The sequence below is a fragment of the Lynx rufus genome, unplaced genomic scaffold (genome assembly GCF_022079265.1).
Source record: "Lynx rufus isolate CCGP_SWC_20201006 ecotype Redwood Valley unplaced genomic scaffold, mLynRuf1.p SCAF_11, whole genome shotgun sequence".
Lineage (NCBI taxonomy): Eukaryota > Metazoa > Chordata > Mammalia > Carnivora > Felidae > Lynx > Lynx rufus.
The window spans coordinates 69,112,669-69,133,712 of record NW_025814825.1 but is presented as its reverse complement, the minus strand read 5'-3'; the positions used below and the strand labels follow the sequence as shown (position 1 = coordinate 69,133,712).

The following is a 21,044-nucleotide window of genomic DNA, read 5'->3' as shown; positions in this document are numbered from 1 at the left end:
CGGCCCGCATCCGACCAGGGTGAAGCGGGGAGGAAACACAACCCGGGCTGTGGCGGGGCCCGAGGAATGCTTCTGAGATGAATTAATGGGTGAATGAGGAACTTCAAAGGGAGTTTAATGACATCTCTCTTAGAAATGAAGATAATGAAAGACCCCGGGGCCTGGGTTCTCTCCCCACTCTGGTCTCGCTGACGTCCCATGGCCAGCACACTGTCATCAGGTCCTAGGGCACGCCGCATCTTTTGTCTCAGCAGGAGCTTGGGGACCCAGGCTGCAAGGAACCCCACCTGTGTTGAAGGAGAGAGATGCACGTTGGGCCCCCTGGAAACCCCTCAGAGCCCCCACGGTCTCTGGGCCCTGCTGTGTCACTGCACCCTGAAGCCAGAACGTCAGACAAGAACAGGACGGCATGAGCCGGGGCCACCCTCCCACCCTTTCTGCTCAGGCCCCCTGCAGCCGACTGAGACAAGGTGCTAGAAGGACCCTGTGGGCAGCCACAAAAAGAAACCCAAATAAAACTCCAGGACCCTCCCTGGACTCCACGTCCACCCACGAGAAGATTCCAGTCTAAGGAGCAACTTTGAAGGGACAGCTGAATCCCCTAATGTCCAAGCCTGGACACAGCAGTGAGGGTCACGGACTCGTGGAGAGGTGGCTCTCAGGGTCTTTAAATGTAGGCACTGGCCAGAGCAGAGCCCTGGGCGTAAGAGTACAGCAGGAACAGCAGCGCAGGCGCCAAGGCGCAGAGGTGCACACCGGCGGGGTTCAGGGGCGCGTCCTCCTCCTCAGGGCCCTGTTCTGGTTCCCCAGCGTCATCATACTCCTCCTCCAGGGCCAGGTTCAGGGACACTCTGGGCCCCTCATCTTTCTCCCCCGTGGGAACAACTCCGATGTCCTCATAAACACCCTCTGAGGGCAGACTCCCCAACATTCTGGAACCTGCAAAGGGCATGCCACAGCTTCTAGGACAGGCGCTCTCACAGTCTGGGCCCACCCGCTGCTGGCCCCGTGGGGTGTCTCACGCGTGCCCACCCAGAGCCACGTCCCAGACAGACGGGGCAGTTGGCCCTACTACACAGATGACATGGGGAATCGGGATACCCCTGGGGCCTTGTCCTCACACCCAGGCACCCCTCAGAAGCGGAGCAGGGCCCAGGGTCCCCTGACCCCAACTACTCCTGGGCCCATGAGTGTCACTGAGAAGTTGCCATGCAGCAGGGTTCCAGGTGGGACCTGGCAGAAAGGGCCTGTGATGGGCTGGGGTCTCCAAGTATGCCCCCAACCTCCCTCCCCCACAGTCCTGTGTCACCCGCCCCGGCCACACCCACCTACCCTGGCAGACTCTCCTTCCACGGAACCACTGCACCCCCAGGACCAGGGAGACGATGACCAGGAGGGTGCCCAGGACAAGGCAAAAGGTCATGGGCAGGTTCCCAGCCTTGAGGGCAGTTGGAGGGGTGAGGGGGGCGCCTGTGAGGACAGTGAGAGGCGGGGTCTCCCCTGTGTGTCTGTGCTGCCTGGGGTATTGTGACCTTGGGCCTGGGCCACCTGAACCTTTCAGGGAGGGGGAGGGCACCCAAAGGAGATGGCCCTGGTGCTCCTCCCCCAGAGATGGCCCAGAGGTCACAGGGCTGAGGTCACAGGGCCAGGGTCAGGAGGGAGGGGGGAGGCCACAGTGTTCCAGGGTCAAATGCCCCCAGTGGGTAAAAGAAAGACCCCGGAGAAGTGGCTGGGCCTGCTGTGCCTCCCCATGGTTCTCTGCCCAGGCTAGCACAGGAGGACAGAGTGGGCGGTCCTGACCCTCCTGACCCTGGCCTGATCAGCCTAAAGAGTGGCTGGCTGCAGCCCTGGCACCCCCCGGGAGACTGCCCCTCTGTGCAGAGCCCACGGCAGGGCCCCTCTGGGTCGGGGCCAGACAAGAGGGCGTGACCTGAGCCCTGAGGGAGAGCACACCTACCTGATGCCCATCCCAGTGCTGGTGGCCGAGCCGTGGTCCCCCTGTCACCTGCAGGAGAAATGGGAGGGACTCCCAGGAAGAGAGGCGGCCGCAGCCCTGGGCAGCCCAGACCCTCCACCCAGACCCTCAGGAAGTGTCCCAGCCCCACTCAGCCTGATCCCAGCATGGCATGGGACAGCCGCAGAGGCAGCCAGAAGGACCCAGCACGGGGACGGCCTCAGGGCCATGTTCTGGGTGGGGAGACCCCCTCCCCAGCCCCAGGCAAACCCTCCCACCCACCTGTGCCCCCTCCCCTCCCCACTCACGGGAGCAGTGCACGCCCGCGTCCTCCTTGTGCCCACAGTCTCCGAGTCCCCACGGCTCTGCGGGGCAGTTCCACAGAGACGCCTCGCTGCCCCGGCACCCCACCTCGTCCAGCCACACGGGCCCTGAGCCTGGGCCAAAGGCGGCCCCGGCAAGGGCACCCACAGCTGGGCCACAGCCCAGCTGGCGGCATACCACCTCCGCGTCTGCCAGGTCCCAGGAATCGTCACACACGGTGCCCCAGGAGCCAGCGTGCCAGAGCTCCACGCGGCCCGAGCAGCTGTCCTTGCCTCCGCGCACACGCAGCATGCCCTCCCCTGGGAGAGGGGGCTGTGGTCACTGCAGGGCAGGACCGAGGTGAAGAGTGCACAGGGAGGCGGACAGAAGGGTACCTGGGCAGCTGTGGGCGGACGAGCAGTTGGTCTCCCCAGAATCCTGCGTCATTTTCTCTGGCAATCCTATGGGATTAAACAGCGACCATCCCTCTGTAAATGCCCTGAAAGCTTCAGAATGAAGCGTGTGGAGCCTGAGTGACCTCCAGGCCCTAAGTCACGGATCAATGGCAGCCTTGCAGGTGACTTGTCAGAAACCGCCGGAGACCCACCTGCACAGGTGACCCAAGCCTCCTCTCCGTGGGCACAGGAGCGTGGGTGCCATGGTGCCGAGGGGCATTGCCACAGTGTGGAGTTTCTCAGCTTGCGACACTCGATGTTGTCCAGCCAGGAGGTGCCCAAGCCAGTGTGGACAGGCCTGTTCTCTAGCCAGCCCTGCTCCCCACAGCCCAGCTGCTTGCAGATGATGGACAAGGAGATGTCTTTCAGGGCATTACTGCACACGGCGCCCCACGTCCCATTGTAGAACACATCTAGCCACCCAGCACACTGGTGGGTGCCACCTCGCAGCCTCAGGGCCACTGACCCTGGAAGACAAAAGCAGTCGGGCCAGGAGAAATCTCCAAAGGATGACCCCAAAATGAGAGGGTCCCAGCACTAAGATCAATGCTGCTCAGGGGCATCGAACCCAGTGAGCCCCTAGCAAGAACCTTAAATCAGTCATGTGTCCCCGTGGCAACCTCCCACCCCAAGGATGCAGGTAGCGGTTAATCTCAGGTGATCAGATTTAACGGCCAGCTGTAACATCTTAGCAGGTGTCACCTGATTGCCCAGAAACCCACCCTTGGAAATCATTCAAAAAAGAATAATCTTTTGCACAAGATGATCAATTTAGCAGTGATTATAAAAAGTTTTTTTAAAAATCAGCAAAACTAAAAGGCAACTGACAGATGGGAGAAGATATTTGCAAATGACATATCGGATAAAGGGTTAGTATCCAAAATCTATAAAGAACTTATCAAACTCAACACCCAAAAAACAAGTAATCCAGTGAAGAAGTGGGCAAAAGACATGAATAGACACTTCTCCAAAGAAGACATCCAGATGGCCAACCGACACATGAAAAAATGTTCAACATCACTCGTCATCAGGGAAATACAAATTAAAACCGCAATGAGATACCACCTCACACCTGTCAGAATGGCTAACGTTAACAACTCAGGCAACAACAGATGTTGGCGAGGACGCGAAGAGAGAGGACCTCTTTTGCATTGTTGGTGGCAATGCAAGCTGGTGCAGCCACTCTGGAAAACAGTATGGAGGTTCCTCAAAAAACTAAAAATAGAACTACGCTACCACCCAGCAATTGCGCTAACTAGGCATTTATCCACGGGATACAGGTGTGCTGTTTGAAGGGACACAGGCACCCCCATGTTTATAGCAGTGCTATCAACAATAGCCAAAGTATGGAAAGAGCCCAAATGTCCATCGATGGATGAACAGATAAAGAAGATGTGGTTTAGGGGTGCCTGGGTGGCTCAGTCGGTTAAGCGTCCAACTTCAGCTCAGGTCATGATCTCACGGCTCGTGGGTTCGAGCCCCGCATCGGGCTCTGTGCTGACAGCTCAGAGACTGGAGCCTGTTTCAGATTCTGTGTCTCCCTCTCTCTCTGCCCCTCCCCTGTTCACACTCTGTCTCTGTCTCAAAACTAAATAAGCATTTTTTAAAAAAAGGTGTGGTATATATATACAATGGAGTATTCCTCAGCAATCAAAAAGAATGAAATCTTGCCATTTGCAACTACGTGGGTGGAACTGGAGGGTATTATGCTAAGTGAAATTAGTCAGAGAAAGACAAAAATCATATGACTTCACTCATATGAGGACTTTAAGAGACAAAACCGATGAACGTAAGGGAAGGGAAACAAAAATAATATAAAAACAGGGAGGGGGACAAAACGTAAGAGACTCATAAATATGGAGAACAAACTGAGGGTTACGGGAGTGATTGTGGGAGGGGGATAGGCTACATGGGTAAGGGGCAGTAAGGAATCTGCTCCGGAAATCATTGTTGCACTCTATGCTAACTAATTGGATGCAAATTTTAAAAAATAAAAAATAAAAATAAAAGCAAAAAAAAAAGTAACGAGTGCAGAGTTCTATGTTTGGAGACAGCAGCAGCCCCGGCTGGTCAGCGCCCAAGCCCTCAAGCAGAGTAATCTCCACAACAGTGTGACGAAGCAAGGAGACTATAATATCACCAATAATAAAGTATTTGATAGCCCTTTAAAATTATGTTTTGAATGTCTGATATATCAAAAATACCTCCATAGGATAAATGGAGACAGTAAGATATGAATTGCATGTGACAGAGTCATAACCAATTAAAATTTAAATAACCTTTAAAAAACAAAAACACTTGAAGGAAGTACATCCATGATAGATTACCAACATGGCCACAAAGGTCTCCTGCTGTACCCACAGCCCTAGAAAGGAGTCTGTGTCCCCACCCCCCTGACTCTGGGCTGCCCTGGGACTTCAGCCGACTGACCACATGGCGTAAGAGCGACCCTCACTCCTTCCAGGCCTGGGCTTCCCATGCACCTCGTCTGCTTCTGCTCTCGATTTGGGAACACTGCTTCCATGTTGAATTGTGACAGAAACAGAGCGTCCCCCACCCCTGCCCGCAGCCAGTCCCCAGCAGCAGAGTCCTATCAGTCGGCAAGTGACCAGCAGCCTGAGGGAGCCCATGAGACAAGGCGGAGGAGAACTGCAGGCACAAAGGCCACGTGGAATGTACATCCGAGCACGTAGGACCGGTGTAGACGCTAAGCCAATCAGTGATGTGCACAGTACCTGGAAACTCTCCCAGAATTCATGAGAAAGAGCAGACTCCCCAAAAGATAATGAATAAAAAGGATGGGGAAGAGGTAAAATGATGAGCCCAAGTGTTACTTTAAAAGAAACAGGACGATTGAAATGAATGCAATCATCTGAGACACAGTTGAGGCAACGGCTGAAATCACTGAGAAGAAACCACACCCGAACGCTCACCCCCGCCCTGGAGGGGAGCCTGAAGACGCCCCCGGAGGCTGCCCTGTACACACCCCTCCCGGGCTCCCCAGTGACCGCAGAACCCCGTCCCTCAAGAATGGTCACACCCAGACAAGGCCAACGTAAGGAACCTCGGATATGCACAAGCTGAAAAGCAAAGACCCTCCAAACACCACCTTTCCTGCAGCTCACGGAAACACGGGCCAGGAGCTGGGGGGAGAACCCTCCCGCACAAATGTGAGACGAGCCTGTGAGCAGCGGGGAGAGACCCGGCTGTGCCCGGCCCGGCCCGCAGCAGCGTGGCAGCAAGAGGACGGTGCAGTACATGGTGGGGGCCCCATTCGGGAAGGGGTCAGTGGGGTCTGCGGAAGTCCCGTGGAAGCCCACGGAAGGCCTGGGCGCACAAAGACAGTGCACCGCTCGATACCCAGCCGCCCCGAGAAGACGCCCAACTACCCTCACCGACCTGAGCAGACGACGCCGGCGTCCTCCTTGTGCCCGCAGTCCCGCGGGCCCCGGCCCCCTGACGGGCACCGCCACAGCGCAGACTCGTGGCCCCTGCAGCCCAGCTCGGCCATCCAGATGCGCCCCGTCCCGGCACCGAAGGGCGCGGCGCCCAGGGCGCGGAGGGCGCGGCCGCAGCCCAGCTGCCGGCAGACCACCTGGGCGTCCCGCAGGTCCCAGCCGTCGTCACACACGGTGCCCCAGTCGCCCCTGTGCAGCACCTCCACGCGCCCCGCGCAGCGGTGGGGCCCCGCGGCCAGTCGCACCCGCCGGCTCCCTGCGGAGACACCGCGTCAGGGCGGCGGGCCCAGGGGCCGAGGGGCGGGCGGCCCGGGCCTCACTCACCCGAACACACGACGCCCGCGTCCCGCGAGGCCCCCGCGGGCACCAGCGGGGACGCGGACACGTTGCACTGGGTCAGGCGGGTCTCAGTGCCCAGACATAGCGCGCGGCTCAGCCCCACGGGGAGCGCCCCGCGCCCAGGCGCCGGAGCGTCGTACGCCCGGTCGGCCTGTCCGCACCCCAGCTGCCTGCACACCACGCGGGCGCCACGCAGGTCCCACGCGTCGTCCAGGACGCGGCCCCACACCCCGTCCAGGGAGACCTCCACGCGGCCATCGCAGCGGCTCTGTCCGTCCCTCAGCCTCAGGGCGTGGGGGAGACCTGGGGAGACCGGCGGACGAGACAGGGTGTCGGGGGGGAGGAGCCCTGCGCCTGCAAAGGGGAGAGGACCACCCCTCCCCGCAGGACCCCTCCCACTCCCAGCCTCCAGCACCCACCTGAGCAGACAGCGGTGGCTGCGTTTCCCGGGGCACAGGCCCGGGCCCCCAGGGTGGTTACTGGGCAATTCCATAAGTAGGGCTCTGTCCCCACACAGTGAAACACATCAGGCCAGATGGGAGCGTCCCCGACCCCAAAGTGGCCTCCTCGGGGTGTGGCCACCGCGCTGCCACAGTTGAGCTGGTGGCAGAGGACGGTGGCATCCGCTAAGTCCCAGTGGGCAGCACAGAGGGGTGCCCAGGCCCCCTGCACCTGGAGCTCCACGCGTCCCTCACAGCTGCTGCTGCCGTTAACCAGCTGGAACTCTAAAGAGGGGGCTAGGGGTCAGCGCCTCCCTCACTCGCAGACCCAGCTTGGGGCAGTTTCTTCAAGTTGCACCCAGTGTGGTGACCAGAGCCAGGCCCTTGCCTCACCAGCCCCCTACCCACCTCAGCCCCCCGCATCCAGATCATGTTCTCTGCAGATGGGCCTACAGTCTGTGGTACAGCCTTAGCGGGGAACACAGTCCTCTCTTCCCTCCCCCCTCAACCCCCAGAAGCAACACTTCCTAGCCAAGGACACGCACACCCCCAACTGGCCAGAGGGGCCTTCACGAGCCTAGCTTAGAGCCCCCAGGCAGAGTCATTGAGGGAGGCTGGCAGGGAAGGGGGCAAGGCTGAGCCTCAGATCCCACCCTCCCAGCCTCACCTGAGCACCTGAGCCCGGCGTCCTGGTGGTGCCCACACTGGCGCCCAGGCCCCCGAGGGCAGTGGAACAGCAGAGACTCATTGCCTGCACAACGGAAGGCCTCTGTCCACACGAGCCCAGAGCCCTGGCCGAAGTGGGCGCCCCCAGGAGTGGACACAGCAGAACCACACTGCAGCTCCCGGCACACCACATGGGCCGTCGCCCGGTCCAGGTCAGCATCACAGACAGTGCCCCAGGTCAGGCCGCGCCTCACTTCCAGACGCCCAGCACAGGGGTGCTCACCGCCCTCCAGCCGGGCTTCCGTGTGTCCTGGGGGAGACACAAACTCTCAGTTAGGGATAAGTGTTCTCAGGTGAGCAGTTCAGCCACCTCCCTGGACCACAGGAGACTCTGGCCAGGGTAGACCATCCGGGACCAGGCAGTGGGTCTGCAAGTCCTGGGCAGAAACTGATAGCCAGAGACCCATACACCCTGCACCCAGAACAGAGAAGGGGTCCCTGGTCACTTCCCTGAGGTCAGAGGTCAGAGTCACCTCCTACAGGTGCCCACATGTGTGACATAGCCTCTGCCTGCCCAAGGCAGTGGCATCAAGGTCCTGTGTGGTCTTGGAGGCCAGGTCAAGGCACCTCTCCGGCCACAGAACGCTGCCTTCTTAGGGGCACCAAGGAGGCTGGCCTGTCCGTCTCACGTTAGCCTGCCCTAATTCCCAGAACACAGCCAGAATCTGAGGGTCAATTCGCTTGCCCCTTGGAGACAGGGCTGGGAGGGGGTGACCACCAGCCACCTTGACTCCTACTGGACACACAATAATCAGAGCACAGATGCTGCAGGACAGCCAGGACCCCACGCCCACCCCCACCCCCACCCCCAGGCCCGGGTTCCTGAGCCAGCCCACCTCTGCTGGGACGTAGGCACAGACCTGAGCCCACCACACACCCACCGGCGAACCATCCACCAGCACTTCCCGTGCCCTCTCCTCTAGGCCTCTGTCTGCAACAACCCTGAGCTAGAGAGCATCGGATCTTCCCAGCACAGTGCCTTCCTCCCTGCCTTCCCTCGCCTGCCCAGCCCGCTCGTAGTCCCTCTGGAACAGCAGGCTGCACAGGCATCAAGAGGGGGACACACTGTGAGATGTGAGGACAGAGCGTCCCCCAAGGGTCTGCACCGCCCCCCCCCCCGAGCCTGGCTGTGCCCGGCGGGCCTCACCTGAGCAGACCACCTCGGCATCGTGCTGGAAGTCACAGCCCCTGCGCAGGCGGTTGTTGAGTCTACAGTTCCGGATGGTCGGCTCGGTGCCCCGGCACGTCATATACTTCCCAACGACGCCCGCATCCTGGCGGGGAGCCTGAAGTGCAGGCCCACACCCCAGCTCCCGGCAGAACACCGTGGCCTCCTCTTCATGGAGGCCACAGAGGCGATCCACCCCGTTCACATTCCTGATCTCGGGGAGTCCGGAGCAGGGGCTGCGGCCCTTTACCAGCCGGATCTCCCGAAAAGTGCCATCTGAGAAGCACAGGCCCACATTACCGAAGGCACGGACTCCGCGGGCCCCGTGGTCCCTTGGAACCCATGGCCTGCCCCAGCGACCAGACGTTGCCATCTGGGCAAGCAGCCCCTACCTGGGCCTCCGCCCTGGGCCTGGGTTACAGCCTGAGACCAACCCTGCTCCTTCAAGAGGGTCATCACTAGCTGAGAGGGCCCTGGGTGGGAGGTCACAGAGGACCCCTCGCTCAGAGGGATGTATGCCTGGTTTAACATTCTGCCGTCATTGTCTTGAAAATCTTGTTGAACGAGGATCCCTGCATTTTCCCTTCATCCTGGGCCCATAAACCATGTCATGGGTCAGCTTCAGAGACAGGATGTTGTAAGGGGGCCTCAGGAGCTCCCTGTCACATAAGTGCCCAGAGACAGCAGAAGACCCTCACGACAGACCTCACAGGGAAAGCATTTGCCTCCTGGTGACTTTTGAAATCATGTTGAGATACCTAATGTTAAATACCTACGATGGAGGGTGGGGGTGGGGCAGGGACAGGGGTGTCAGGCCCTCAGGCATCTAGAAGACAAGGTGTCTCTGACCTCCCCCCCCGCCCCGTCTGTTTTCTGCGTCTCCACGTTCCCGCATTGCTGTTTTACTTAGTTGTTCACTGTTTCTCCCGGGACAGTACAGGCTCCATGCAGCAGGACTTTTGTCTGGTTTATTCACAGCTGCATATGGCCAAGCACCTAGAATAGAGCCTTGCGAATAAGCATCTGTTGGGTGAAAGACGAAGGGCCCCTTACAGGAGTGACCGAGTCATGAGAGACTGGAACCAAGACAGGTCAGCATGGTCCGGTGCCCTGGGAGGAGCCCCCCACCTCCACCACAGAGCCGCCAGACCCTCTCTCCACCCCTCCCCCAGGCCCGCCCACCTCCTCCCCCTCCCCCTCCTTCCCCAGACCCGCCAGCTTCCTCCCCCTCCCCCTCCCCCCCCAGGCCTACCCACCTCCTCCTCCTCCCCTCCTCCCCCAGACCCGCGCTCCTCCTCCCCCTGCACCAGACCCTCTCTCTGCCCCTCCCCCAGGCCTACCAACCTCCTCCTCCTCCCCCCAGACCCGCCTATCTCCTCCTCTTCCTCCCCCTCCCCCCCCAGACCTGCGCTCCTCCTCCCCCTGCACTAGACCCTCTCTCCCCCTCTCCACCAAGCCCTCCTCCCCCTCCTCCCCCAGACTCACCCTCCTCCTCCTCTTCCCCCTCCTGTTCAGACTTACTCGCACACAGAGCGACCACCACCCACTCATGGGGACACTCGGTCTGTGTCCAGGCCCCAAGGCTGCACTCCCAGAGGGAGGGTTCGTCACCCCTGCAGGACACGTTGTGGAGCCAGGGCCGCACCATCTCCCCGGGCAGTGGGACGTACTTGGGGGCTCCCACAGCATGTCCACAGCCCAGCTGCCTGCAGACCACGGATGCCTCTGCCAACGTCCACTCCTGGTTGCACACGTGTCCCCACTGCCCATCGTGTAGGACTAGCACCACTCCGTCACAGGGACTGTGTCTGTACGCCAGCCTCAGTTCTCTTGGTCCACCTACGGAAGAACAGGCCAGCCTCAGAGGGGCCCGGAACCAGTTCGCGGGGTGGAGGGTGAGCCAGCGCCAGCTGGGAGGTAGGAAGACTCCTACGTTTGCCTGGGGCCACTTCCAAGGCCTTGCTGTGAGGCCTCAGCACAAAGCCAGGTCCCCCTACCCCCACCCCCAATACTCACAGTCCAGAAAGGTGATGGGGTGGAGTCACATGGAAACCCTCCCACTGCCCCCACGCAGCCCTGCATCCTCACCTCCACACACCCCCTTCCCTCCCGCCAGGACCACGGCCTCTGCTCCCCTCCCAAGCCCTCTGAGGCCCCCACGATGTGGGTGACCCTCACCCTCTTGGCAAGGAAGTGCCCTTGTGTTCCGCTGCCTGGAAGCGGGGTGGCTCTGCCAGGCCACCCCTCCCCACCCCCAATCGTTTCTCCAGTGCAGTAGAGGCACCGGGGCCCCTGACTCTCTGTTTCCTGCCTCACCGGCCGGCCACCTGCCCTTCCAGTTACAATCTCTAGGCCGGCCTCCTCAGGTCTCAGGGTCTCAGCAGCTCCCTGGACCTGAACTTGGACCAACAAGACCTCCCACCAGGGCCACGGATGCACTTCCTCAACCATGCCCCTTCTAGGCCCTGCGCCCTGGTTCTCTCTGCACAGCCTCTCCCCATCACAGCCCCCTTGGTCCTCACAATCCCATCCACAGCTGGTGCAGAAGAAAGAAGTCTTGCACGCAGTCCCAGCCTGGGCCACCCCAGACCACCTCCAGTGCCCACCCCGAACTCATGTGAGGAGGGGACAGAGCGCAGACTCCCACATATAGGTCCAGAGGAAGGCATGCCCCTCTCACTGCCCCTCTCACCACCCCCTGATGGTCGTCATTCACCGCTGGCATCCTCCCCCACGGCTTCCTCACACCCTGCCGGCCTGTTCTTCTGCAGACGTAAACGTGCACACATATCTGCATCTTTAACACAAAACGGGATCCCCTCCAGCGTTCCCACACCGCTCCCGCCAGACGGCATCACTGCCCACAGATTCCTGCCACCAGCACCCGGGATGCCCCTACTGTCCAGCCCTGAGGTCACCCCCTTGCTGGACCTTGGATCGGCCTGCCCAACAGAGTGTTCTTCCATCAGCTTCCAGAACACTGGACACCGACTGCTACCCTCTCCTGTCTCTCTGCCCAACTCACATGCGTGCACGTACTCACACACACATGCACACTCTCACACTCTCTGACACTATCACACACGCATGCACGCACTCACACACTCTCTGACACTATCACTATCACACACATGCACACTTGCTCACACTCTGACACTATCACACGTGCACACACGCTCTCACACACTCTCTGACACTATCACACACACATGCACACTCTCACACACTCTGACACTATCACACACACATGCATGCACTCACACATGTGCATGCTCTCATATACTCTCTGACACACTATCACACATATGCATGCATGCACTCACTCTGACACTCACACACACATGCACGCTCTCACACACTCCCTACCACACACACACACACACAAACACACACACGCATGCTCTCACACTCTCTCTGACACATACTATCACACACTCACCCAGAGGCTCTGTGTTACTGTATGCAGTACCCCCAGGGGTCATTCTGTCACGTCCAGCCTCTCTGTGCTGTTCCACCTGACAGAACCCCTCTCTACAGGCTCCTGCCCGTGATTCTGCCTCTTGTCTTCTAGACCCGGCAGCCCTCACACCCCTGGGCCCCCTCCCCAGGTTGTTGCCACTCCCTGGAACAGTGAGTGAGCTGGGGATCACCCTCAATGCCAGGTGCGGCCAGCTTTCACACTCCCCCACCAGCACCCCAGCCCCAGGGACAAGGGTGGAGCAGCCCCTCTGCTGGACCTATCAGCACCTCATGTCCATCGGGGTCACTGGGACCAGACGCTAGCCATGCCCCCTCATTCCATCCAGGCTCTGACCCAGCTCTGCACCCTGGGTTCACCTTGGAGTTAGGCTCAGTCAGTGTTGGAACAAGAGTCTCTGGGGGTACACACTTTGGAGCCCACATGCCCTCCTGCCCTCCTGTGGACGACCCATCCACGTCCAAGCTGAGCAAGAGCCAGAAAGACATCTGGTCACAGCAGGAGATCCCCATACCCCAGGGTCTCAGCTTCTACAGAACCACCGCCTCCAGAAGCCTCCATAGATGAAGGAAGGAGAAACTTACCAACAGGGACTGCACTGAGAGTGAGGAGAAGGGTCCCCAGTCCCAAGGCCCAGACAGCTGCCTTCATGGCACTGTGACCCCCCAGGGCTCAACCAGTTCCTGCTTTTCAACTAGGACAAGAGCAGAGATTTCAGTCCAGAGTGAAATATGCAGAAATAGGAGTCACCAATGGCCTCCAGGAACCAGTGGAGACAGCAAGGGCCTTTCCAGAGCATATCAGGGGCCTCAGAAGCCCTGAGCACATGAGCAAGGGCCCCAGGCTGCGGGTTTCCTCTCACACTGATAACTGCTGACAGACCAGGTTCACTCAGACCCAAAGTCAAGCAGGTAGTCCAATCTGCCCACAACCGCAGCCGCAAAGCTCTGTGTGCCTCTGCCTTCCACCCAAGCCCAGTGGCTCTGGCTCCCCACCACAGATAGTGACACAGTGACAACCAACTTCTGGGGACCAGCAAGGACTGAGTGGGAGCCCCACAGCACCAGGAGAATGAGACAGGCCAGGATAGCCTCACAAAGCCCCTAAAAACTGAACTGTCATTGGAACCAAAGCCACAAAAGGCCAGAACCTACACCCTGAGCTCAAACAGGTGGCTACCTGCCAACCTGGAAAAGTCTCCTAACATCACAACCAAAATTGTCCAAAACACAAGCGAAAATCACTCATCATTTGAAAACATCACACTCAGTGAAAGTTGTCAGACACAGAACACCACCTGTATGACTCCACTGATATGAAATGTCCTGACGAGGCAAATCCACAGACAGAGACAGTGGCTGGATGGCTGCCAGGGGCTGGAAGAAGGAGAAAATGGAAATGACTGCTGCTATATATATGGGGTTTCCTTGGGGGAGATGAAGATGCTCTGAAATCAACTAGTGGTGATTGCTGCATAATTCTGAGTATGCTAGAAACTACTGGATTATACACTTTTTTCTAAAATTTTGTAATGTTTATTTATTTTTGAGAGAGAGAGAGAGAATGACAGAGTAAAGGGTAGGGGCAGAGAGAGAGGGAGACACAGAATCTGAAGCAGGCTCCAGGCTCCAAGCTGTCAACACAGAGCCTGATGCAGGGCTCGAACTCACGAACCGCGAGATCATGACCTGAGCCAAAGTTGAACTCTCAACTGACTTAGCCACCCAGGCGCCCCTAAAATTGTTACTTTTTAAAGAACCAAGTGGAGATTATAGAACTGAAAATACAGTAACTGAAGTTGCTTTAAAAAATCACCAAATGATCTCAAGAGTAGAATGGAAATGACAGAGGACAGCATCAGTCAACCTGAAGACAAATAGAATTTACCTAATGTAAACAAAAGAGAGAAAACGGACAACAATAATATAGCCTCAGAGACCTCTGGGACAATAACAAAAGATCCATTATTTCTATCAATGGATATCTGAGAAGTAGGGGAGAGAGGAAAGAATATGAAGAAACAATGGCTGAAAACTTCCCAACACATAAACTTACAGATTCAGGAAGCTGACTAAACTCCAAACAAGATAAATCCAAAGAAATTCACACCAAAACACATCATAATTAACATTTTGAAAACTAAAGATTAAAACAATCCTAAAACCAGTTAAAGAAAAATGATACATCATCTACAGAGAAAAACCAATTAGAATGACAGCAAATTTCTCCTCTGAAATGGAGACCAGTAGGGAGTGGACCAGTTTTTAAGTGCTGAAACAGAGGATGTGTCAAGCCTGAATTCTATGTGTGTGATACTATCCTGCAGAAATTAAGGGGAAGTAAAGGCATGCTCAAGTGAAGGAAAACTAAAAGAACTTCTTGCTAGCAGACATATTATTACGTGATAGTTAAAGAAAACTCTCCAAACAGAAAGAAAATGATAACAAAAAGATGGGGCTTTCAGAAAGGAAAGAAGAACAATGAAATGGATAAAAGTAGAAGTGACTATAATAGACCGTCCTTCACTTTGTGAGTTTCTTCAATCACATTTTACGTTATGACACTACCAGAAGTAGTGCTCAGGGAATACAGAGGAAATACTTAGCACGATTATGTGTTTAAATTGGGAGGGTAAAAAACAAAATTTAAGTAAGGTTTCCATATTTCACCTGAAGTGGTAAAATGTCAACACCAGGAGGCTGTTATAAGTCCTGTACAAGGCAACCAATAATAAAATTATACAAAATACAAAAATATTATAAATACATCAAAATAGAAGTCTAAAAAATGTTCACATAACTCACAAGGAGACAAGAGAAAAAGAAACATGTACATGAGAAACAAGGGAACAAATAGAAAATAAAAAGCAAGTGGCAGATATAAGCCCCAACACATCAGTAATAATTTAAATGTAAAGGTTCTAACCACACAAATTAAAAGACAGATGTTGGCAGAGAAAATTTTTAAAAATTATCCAAATGTGTGCCGATTCAAGAAAAAAACATTTCATGTGAACATTAAACCAAAAAAAGCAGAAGTAGCTATATTGATATCAGACAAAATTTTCAGATAAAAGGAAATTACTAGGAAGAATGGGGGACATTACATAATGAAAAAAGACAAATCCACAATTCTTGGGCACTTCAAGATGCCATTCACAGCAATCAACAGAAACTCAGCAAGGTCTGAAAGAATGGAACAGCAACCAACAGGATCACAGAGCACTTCCTACAACAAAGTCGAAGACACATTTGTTTCATGCACACATGGTACATTCAACAAAACTGACTGTATCCTAATAGAAAAAAACAAGAACTCAATAACAGAGAGACAATGGAAAAATCTGCAAACACTTGAAAATTAAACACACTTCTAAAAAAGCCATGGCTTAATGATGAAGTCTCAAATGAAATTTTGAAAATACTAAAAAGTGAATTAAAAATGAAAATAACATATCAGAATTTATGGGATGCCGCTAAAGTAATGGTGAGAGGGAAATTTATAGTGTTTGATACTTACGTGAGAGGAAAGATCTCAAATCCATAATCTAAATTGCTATCTCAAAAATCTAGAGAAAAAGTGAAAGGAAGGAAAGGAATAAAGGAAGGAGTAAGGAGGGAAACAATAAAGATAAAACCAGAAATCAATGAAGTTAAAAACAGGAAAATAATAGCAAAACATTAGTGAAACAAAAAGCTGGGTTTTTGAAAAAAATAAAAATAAAATTAACACACTTCTAACAAGTTTGACAAAGATCAAAAAAGACCCAAATCAATACCTGGAATAGAAAAGGTGATAACCCAGGGTGCCTGGGTAGCTCAGTCGGTTGAGCATCTGACTCTTGACTTTGGCTCAGGTCGTGATCTTACCATTCATGAGATTGAGCCCCATGCCAGGCTCTGTGCTGACAATGTGGAGCCTGCTCGAGATTCTCTCTCTCTCCCTCTCTCTCTCTCTCACTCTTTCTCTGCCCCTCCACTGCTCACGCTCTGTCTCTCTCTGTCTCTCAAAAATAAATGAAAATGTTTTAAAAAATTTTTTAAAGAAAAGAAAAGAAAATGGGTGTGTGCAGGCACTTCAGCAAAGAGGACATACAGATGTGTCATACGAGGACATGAAAGGATGCTCACCTCCATTAGCCATTCAGTGACTGCAGACAAAAAACACAATAAGGTATCACTACAGAACTACCAGAAAGGCTTTTTAAAAAATTAGTGATAATACCAAATGCTGGCAAGAAGTCAAGAAACTAAATCACTCATGCATCACTGGTGGGGAGGTGAACAGTGCAGCCACGGCCGCCCTGTGGAATAATTCAGCAGTTCTTTTTAACACTCAGACTAGACTTGCCCGCACGACTCAGCGACCGCACAGTTGGGCATTGACCCCAGAGCAGTGAAAACTTCCCTTCGTGCAGAAACGTTTACTCTGGCGCTTACAGTGGCTTTATTCATGGTAGCCAGAAACTGGAAATTACTTAGGTGCCTTTCCGTGGCTCAACGGTTAACAAATCGTGGTGCATTCATACATGGAACATTGCTCGGCAGTAAGAAGGACCAAGGTATTGATACACACGACGACTTGCGTGAACCTGAAGGAAATTATGCTGAATGAAAACAGCAATCTGAAAGGGACACATATCGCATGATCCCATGTATACGATATTTCTGAAATAACAGTAGACACAAAGAACAGGTTAGCAGGGTTAGGTATGTCGGGGTGGAGGGGTGTGAATGTAAGGCGGCAGCCCCAGGGAGTTCACGTCATTGCTGTGGTGGTCACCTGAAGCTACACGTGTGGTAAAATTGTGAGTTCCACGGACGCACGAATGAGCACATGCACAACCGGCAAAACTTGAGAAAGCTCCCTGGATTGTTCCAAAGTGTATTTCCTGGATTGTGTACAGTTTGGGACTATTATAAATAAACCGGTTAAGAACATTCTTGTACAAGCCTTTTGGTGGATATATATTCTGATTTCTCTTAAGTAAATACTGAGGAGCACAGTGAGGGGTGTGTAAGTCACCATGAAAGGCCGGAACTGTTTCCAAAGTGGTTGTGCTCTTTGGGGCTTCAGGTCCTCCACATCCTCTGCACTACATAAATTTCCAGGAAATGCAAACTAACCTGCGGTGACAGAAAGCAGGTCAGTGGTCGCCTGGAGAGGTAGGTACGGGGAGGGGCAGGAAGGGGGAAAGTTTTGGGGGTGATGAAAATGCACATTCCGTTGGTTGTGGGAATGGTTTCATGGAGATATAGATATGTATATGTCGAAGCTAATCAAATTGTTCACTTCAAATATGTGCTATTTAATGTATGTCAATTGTCCCTCAATAGTCCTGTTCTCAAGGAAAGATTATCCTCCCACAAAGAAAACCCTGGGCCCAGAACCAATAAAATCAGCGATGCGTACAAAGCATACCAGCGGTGCCCACGATGGCCTTCTTCCAGGAGTGCCAAGTTGGTTTGGCATTAGGAAATCCATCATTGTCACTTGTCACACTGAAATACTAAGGGAGAAAAATCATATTATCATCTTAAAAGAGGCAAAAAGTTTTATATTAAAAAAACCATTTACTACAATAAATAAATACTTTGCAAAGTAGAAATAGCAGGGAACTCCCTTAATCTGAAAACAAGGATCATGGAAACACGCCACAGCAAGTGTCCGGCTCTCTGAGGCCGGAGACACCACAGGACAGCCCTCCCCATCTTGTCCCTCCCCACCTTGTCCCTCCCCACCTTATCCCTCCCCACCTTGTCCCTCCCCACCTTATCCTTCCCCACCTTGTCCCTCCCCACCTTGTCCGCCTCTGCTCTGCCCTGGGGGCTCTCACGGTGCAGTCAGTTCGGAGAAGGAAGTTGTAAGACAGGATGGGAAGGTGAAGCCCTCTTACCCACATACAATGCCACCGGGAATATAGGGAATCCAGAAGAATCTGCAGAGAAGTTAGAATTCATGACAAAGTTTACTTAGCAAGCTCACTGGACACAGTTAATAAACAAAAAGCTGTTATCTTTCTACATAAAAGCAGCAAACAGAAAATGAATTCTTTTAAGTAGCTACCACTTATAAAAGCAACAAAAATATTAAACATCTAGGAATTACTCTAATGAAAGATGTGGAAAACCTTTACACAGACAACTGAGACATCACAGCAAAGTTTATTTTTTTTTTAATTTTTTTTTTCAACGTTTATTTATTTTTGGGACAGAGAGAGACAGAGCATGAACAGGGGAGGGGCAGAGAGAGAGGGAGACACAGAATCGGAAACAGGCTCCAGGCTCCGAGCCATCAGCCCAGAGCCTGACGCGGGGCTCGAACTCACAGACTGTGAGATCGTGACCTGGCTGAAGTCAGACGCTTAACCGACTGCGCCACCCAGGCGCCCCACATCACAGCAAAGTTTAAATAAGAATGGAAATACGCCAAGTTTATGAGTCAGAAAAGTTTATCTTCATATTTAATGTTTATTTCTTTATTTTGAGAGAGAGAGAGAGAGAGAGAGAATGAGCAGGGGAAGGGCAGAGACGGAGAGAGAGAATCCCAAGCAGACTCCACACTATCATCACAGAGCCCTTCATGAAACTCGATCCCATGAGCCAAGATCATGACCTGAGCCGAAACCAAGAGTCAGAAGCTTAACCAACTGAACCACCCAGGCGCCCAGAAGACTCAATCTTGCAAAGACAGGAAAAAAAATCCCCCAAATTAACTGCTGAAGGAGGGATCCCGGACCTAACAAAATGATTCTAGAATCGACATGGAATCCCGAATGGGCGGGCATCGCTGTCAAACCCACGAGCAGCAGAATTGTGCAGCCCCGTCTGGATTAGCAGTAACGCAGTTGTGGGGTCTCCATTGCTTGTTGCCCAGCCAGTGTGGACGGAGGCAGACAGCAGGGTTAGGAGGGGATTCTCTGCTTCTTGAAGGCCAGTGACAGGAGGGGCGGCCTGCTGCCCAGCTGACAGGGACACTAGAGCCGAGGAGAAGGTAGATGAGGACAGGCGGGTGCTGCTACCAAGGGGCAGAGGGTGTAGTCTGAGGGCTGGGGCTTCCTCCCCTTTCGCTTCTCAGACAGGAGGCTGGAGCCTGTGTCCATGCTGACGTTAGAAGGCAGACCCAGCAGCAAAAGCCAGGGGAGGGCCCTTAGGGGTTGGGGGCCAGGTGCAGAGCTCAGCACAGCCGGGAGCAGGAAAGCCCCCAGGATGTGTGTGCGTAAAGATAAGGTGTCTGAAGCAGGATGTCAGAGTCCCTGCCCCTTGGCTTGTTTTCTGAGAAGGGGTGGGGCGGGGGCCAGAGTTTAGGACACCTGCTTGGGGAAGGCAGGGATGGGGGGCGGGGGGGCGGGGGGGAGGCTGCCAGAGATCTTGCTGCAGGGGGCAGGGGTGAGCACTGAGGCTGGGGAGGGGGTGGTGGGCCCGAGGTGGGACTAAGGTGCTGGGGCAGCGATGTGAGAAACAGGCAGGACCTTCATCTACACGGCTCGGATCCAGAGGTGAGGTTCTGGGCCATGGGAAGCCAGGGGTGTCTGTGGGAAGGGGCTGAGCGGGCACAGGGAAACAGGAGGCCGGGAGCTGTGAGTGGGGAGGGCTGTCTGTGGATGCTGGGGTCCCCAGAAGAAAACTCCTCCCAGCCACCAGAGTCAGCAACAAACCAGCAAGAAACCAGCAGCCCTACAGCCCAAGACACACCCGCGGAGAGACCCCCGACCCCACTGCCGGAGACAGGCCAGGCTCCCGGGAGGGTGCAGGGGTGCTGGGATTTGCACCAGGGCAGGAAGCCCCAAGCAGGCCAGGGCGAGGGCGAGGACACTCACACGGGTCACAGAGCTTCCTGTCTGGAAGGCTCCAGCCACCTCTCTGCAAAGCTGCCTGGTGGCACAGGTGGAGCCCAGGGCGCCATGGTCAGCCCGGCCTCAAGGCCCAGCAGGGAAGATGGCATAGGGGCCGAGAGTGTGGACACGTGGACCAGTATCCGAGCGTCCTCTCTTGGCCACTCGCGCTGGCCACGCTCTTGTCGCATCGCACTGCACCTGAAGGGCCTCGTCCAGCGCGAGTGAGAGTTAGCCTACAGCAACGGAACAGCAGCCAGCCAGCCCTGCTCCTGCACCCTCCTTGGCCCTCGGCCGGCACCCCGGCGGACCCCAAGCGCCCACCTCCGGGAGGTTCCGCGAGGTTCCGGACTCACATGTCCACGCCCCCACCTAACTTCCCCTCATCCTAAATCTGCACACGGAAAACTTCCTCCCCCCCCCCCGAAGACTCCAAAAGCCACCGATCCCACATCCTTGGGCCCTCGCTCCTGCGCCCCATGCCGGATCCACCAGCAAACCCAGCGACGCCCTGCGCCACCACGGTGATCGCGAGCTCGGACTGCAGCCTGCACCCCATCTGGACCCTGCCAGTCTGCCCCCCCTCCCCGGCAGCCCTGCTCTGCCCAGAACCTGGCCCGTCTCCGGGGCGCCGCCAGGCCGCACCCACTCCCCAGCTCTGAGTCCAGGCCTGTCCCGCCACACCCAGCACACAGAAATCACCCCATTCCCCACCCGGCAGCCCACGCCACCCCCGCGGTCCGCAGCTTCCTGGACAAGCTATAACTGCACCCCAGACCTCCTCCGTGACCCCGCTGGCGGGAGCGCTCTTCCCCAATCCCGCTTGTGCGTTCCCTGCAGCACCAGAGCGCCACACACAGGAGCTTGTCTGCTCAGTGTCGTATCTGGA

General features: G+C 55.1%; 1 protein-coding gene across 5 annotated transcripts; it reads right to left on the bottom strand.

Moving 5' to 3' along the window:
- Positions 1–98: 98 nt before the first annotated feature.
- On the bottom strand, positions 99–20,291 carry SCART1 (scavenger receptor family member expressed on T cells 1). 5 transcript variants are annotated; one of them, XM_047073678.1, is made up of 16 exons: positions 20,141–20,285; positions 18,218–18,259; positions 17,734–17,830; positions 10,365–10,682; positions 8,823–9,119; positions 7,617–7,925; positions 6,929–7,234; positions 6,495–6,812; positions 6,112–6,426; positions 2,865–3,179; positions 2,653–2,718; positions 2,263–2,577; positions 1,958–2,005; positions 1,333–1,470; positions 757–939; positions 99–287 (listed from the first exon to the last, which is right to left on the bottom strand). In XM_047073678.1, the coding sequence occupies exons 2-16, from the start codon at positions 18,221–18,223 to the stop codon at positions 217–219; spliced, it is 3,102 nt and encodes a 1,033-aa protein (XP_046929634.1). In that variant the 5' UTR covers positions 18,224–18,259; positions 20,141–20,285; the 3' UTR covers positions 99–216. The 5 variants fall into 5 exon arrangements, with proteins under 5 accessions (XP_046929634.1, XP_046929635.1, XP_046929637.1 ...); XM_047073679.1 differs by having other exon boundaries at positions 17,743–17,830; XM_047073681.1 differs by having other exon boundaries at positions 18,123–18,259; positions 20,141–20,284.
- Between the last annotated feature and the right edge of the window lie 753 nt (positions 20,292–21,044).

What these genes read in the sequence shown, in the direction of transcription:
- SCART1 (XM_047073678.1), bottom strand. An exon ending in CGCGGGCGTCGTGTGTTCGG is followed by an intron (nt 6,427 to 6,494) that starts GTGAGTGAGGCC and finishes GTGTCTCCGCAG; the next exon opens with GGAGCCGGCGGGTGCGACTG. An exon ending in TGGAAGGAGAGTCTGCCAGG is followed by an intron (nt 940 to 1,332) that starts GTAGGTGGGTGT and finishes TGCCCTTTGCAG; the next exon opens with GTTCCAGAATGTTGGGGAGT.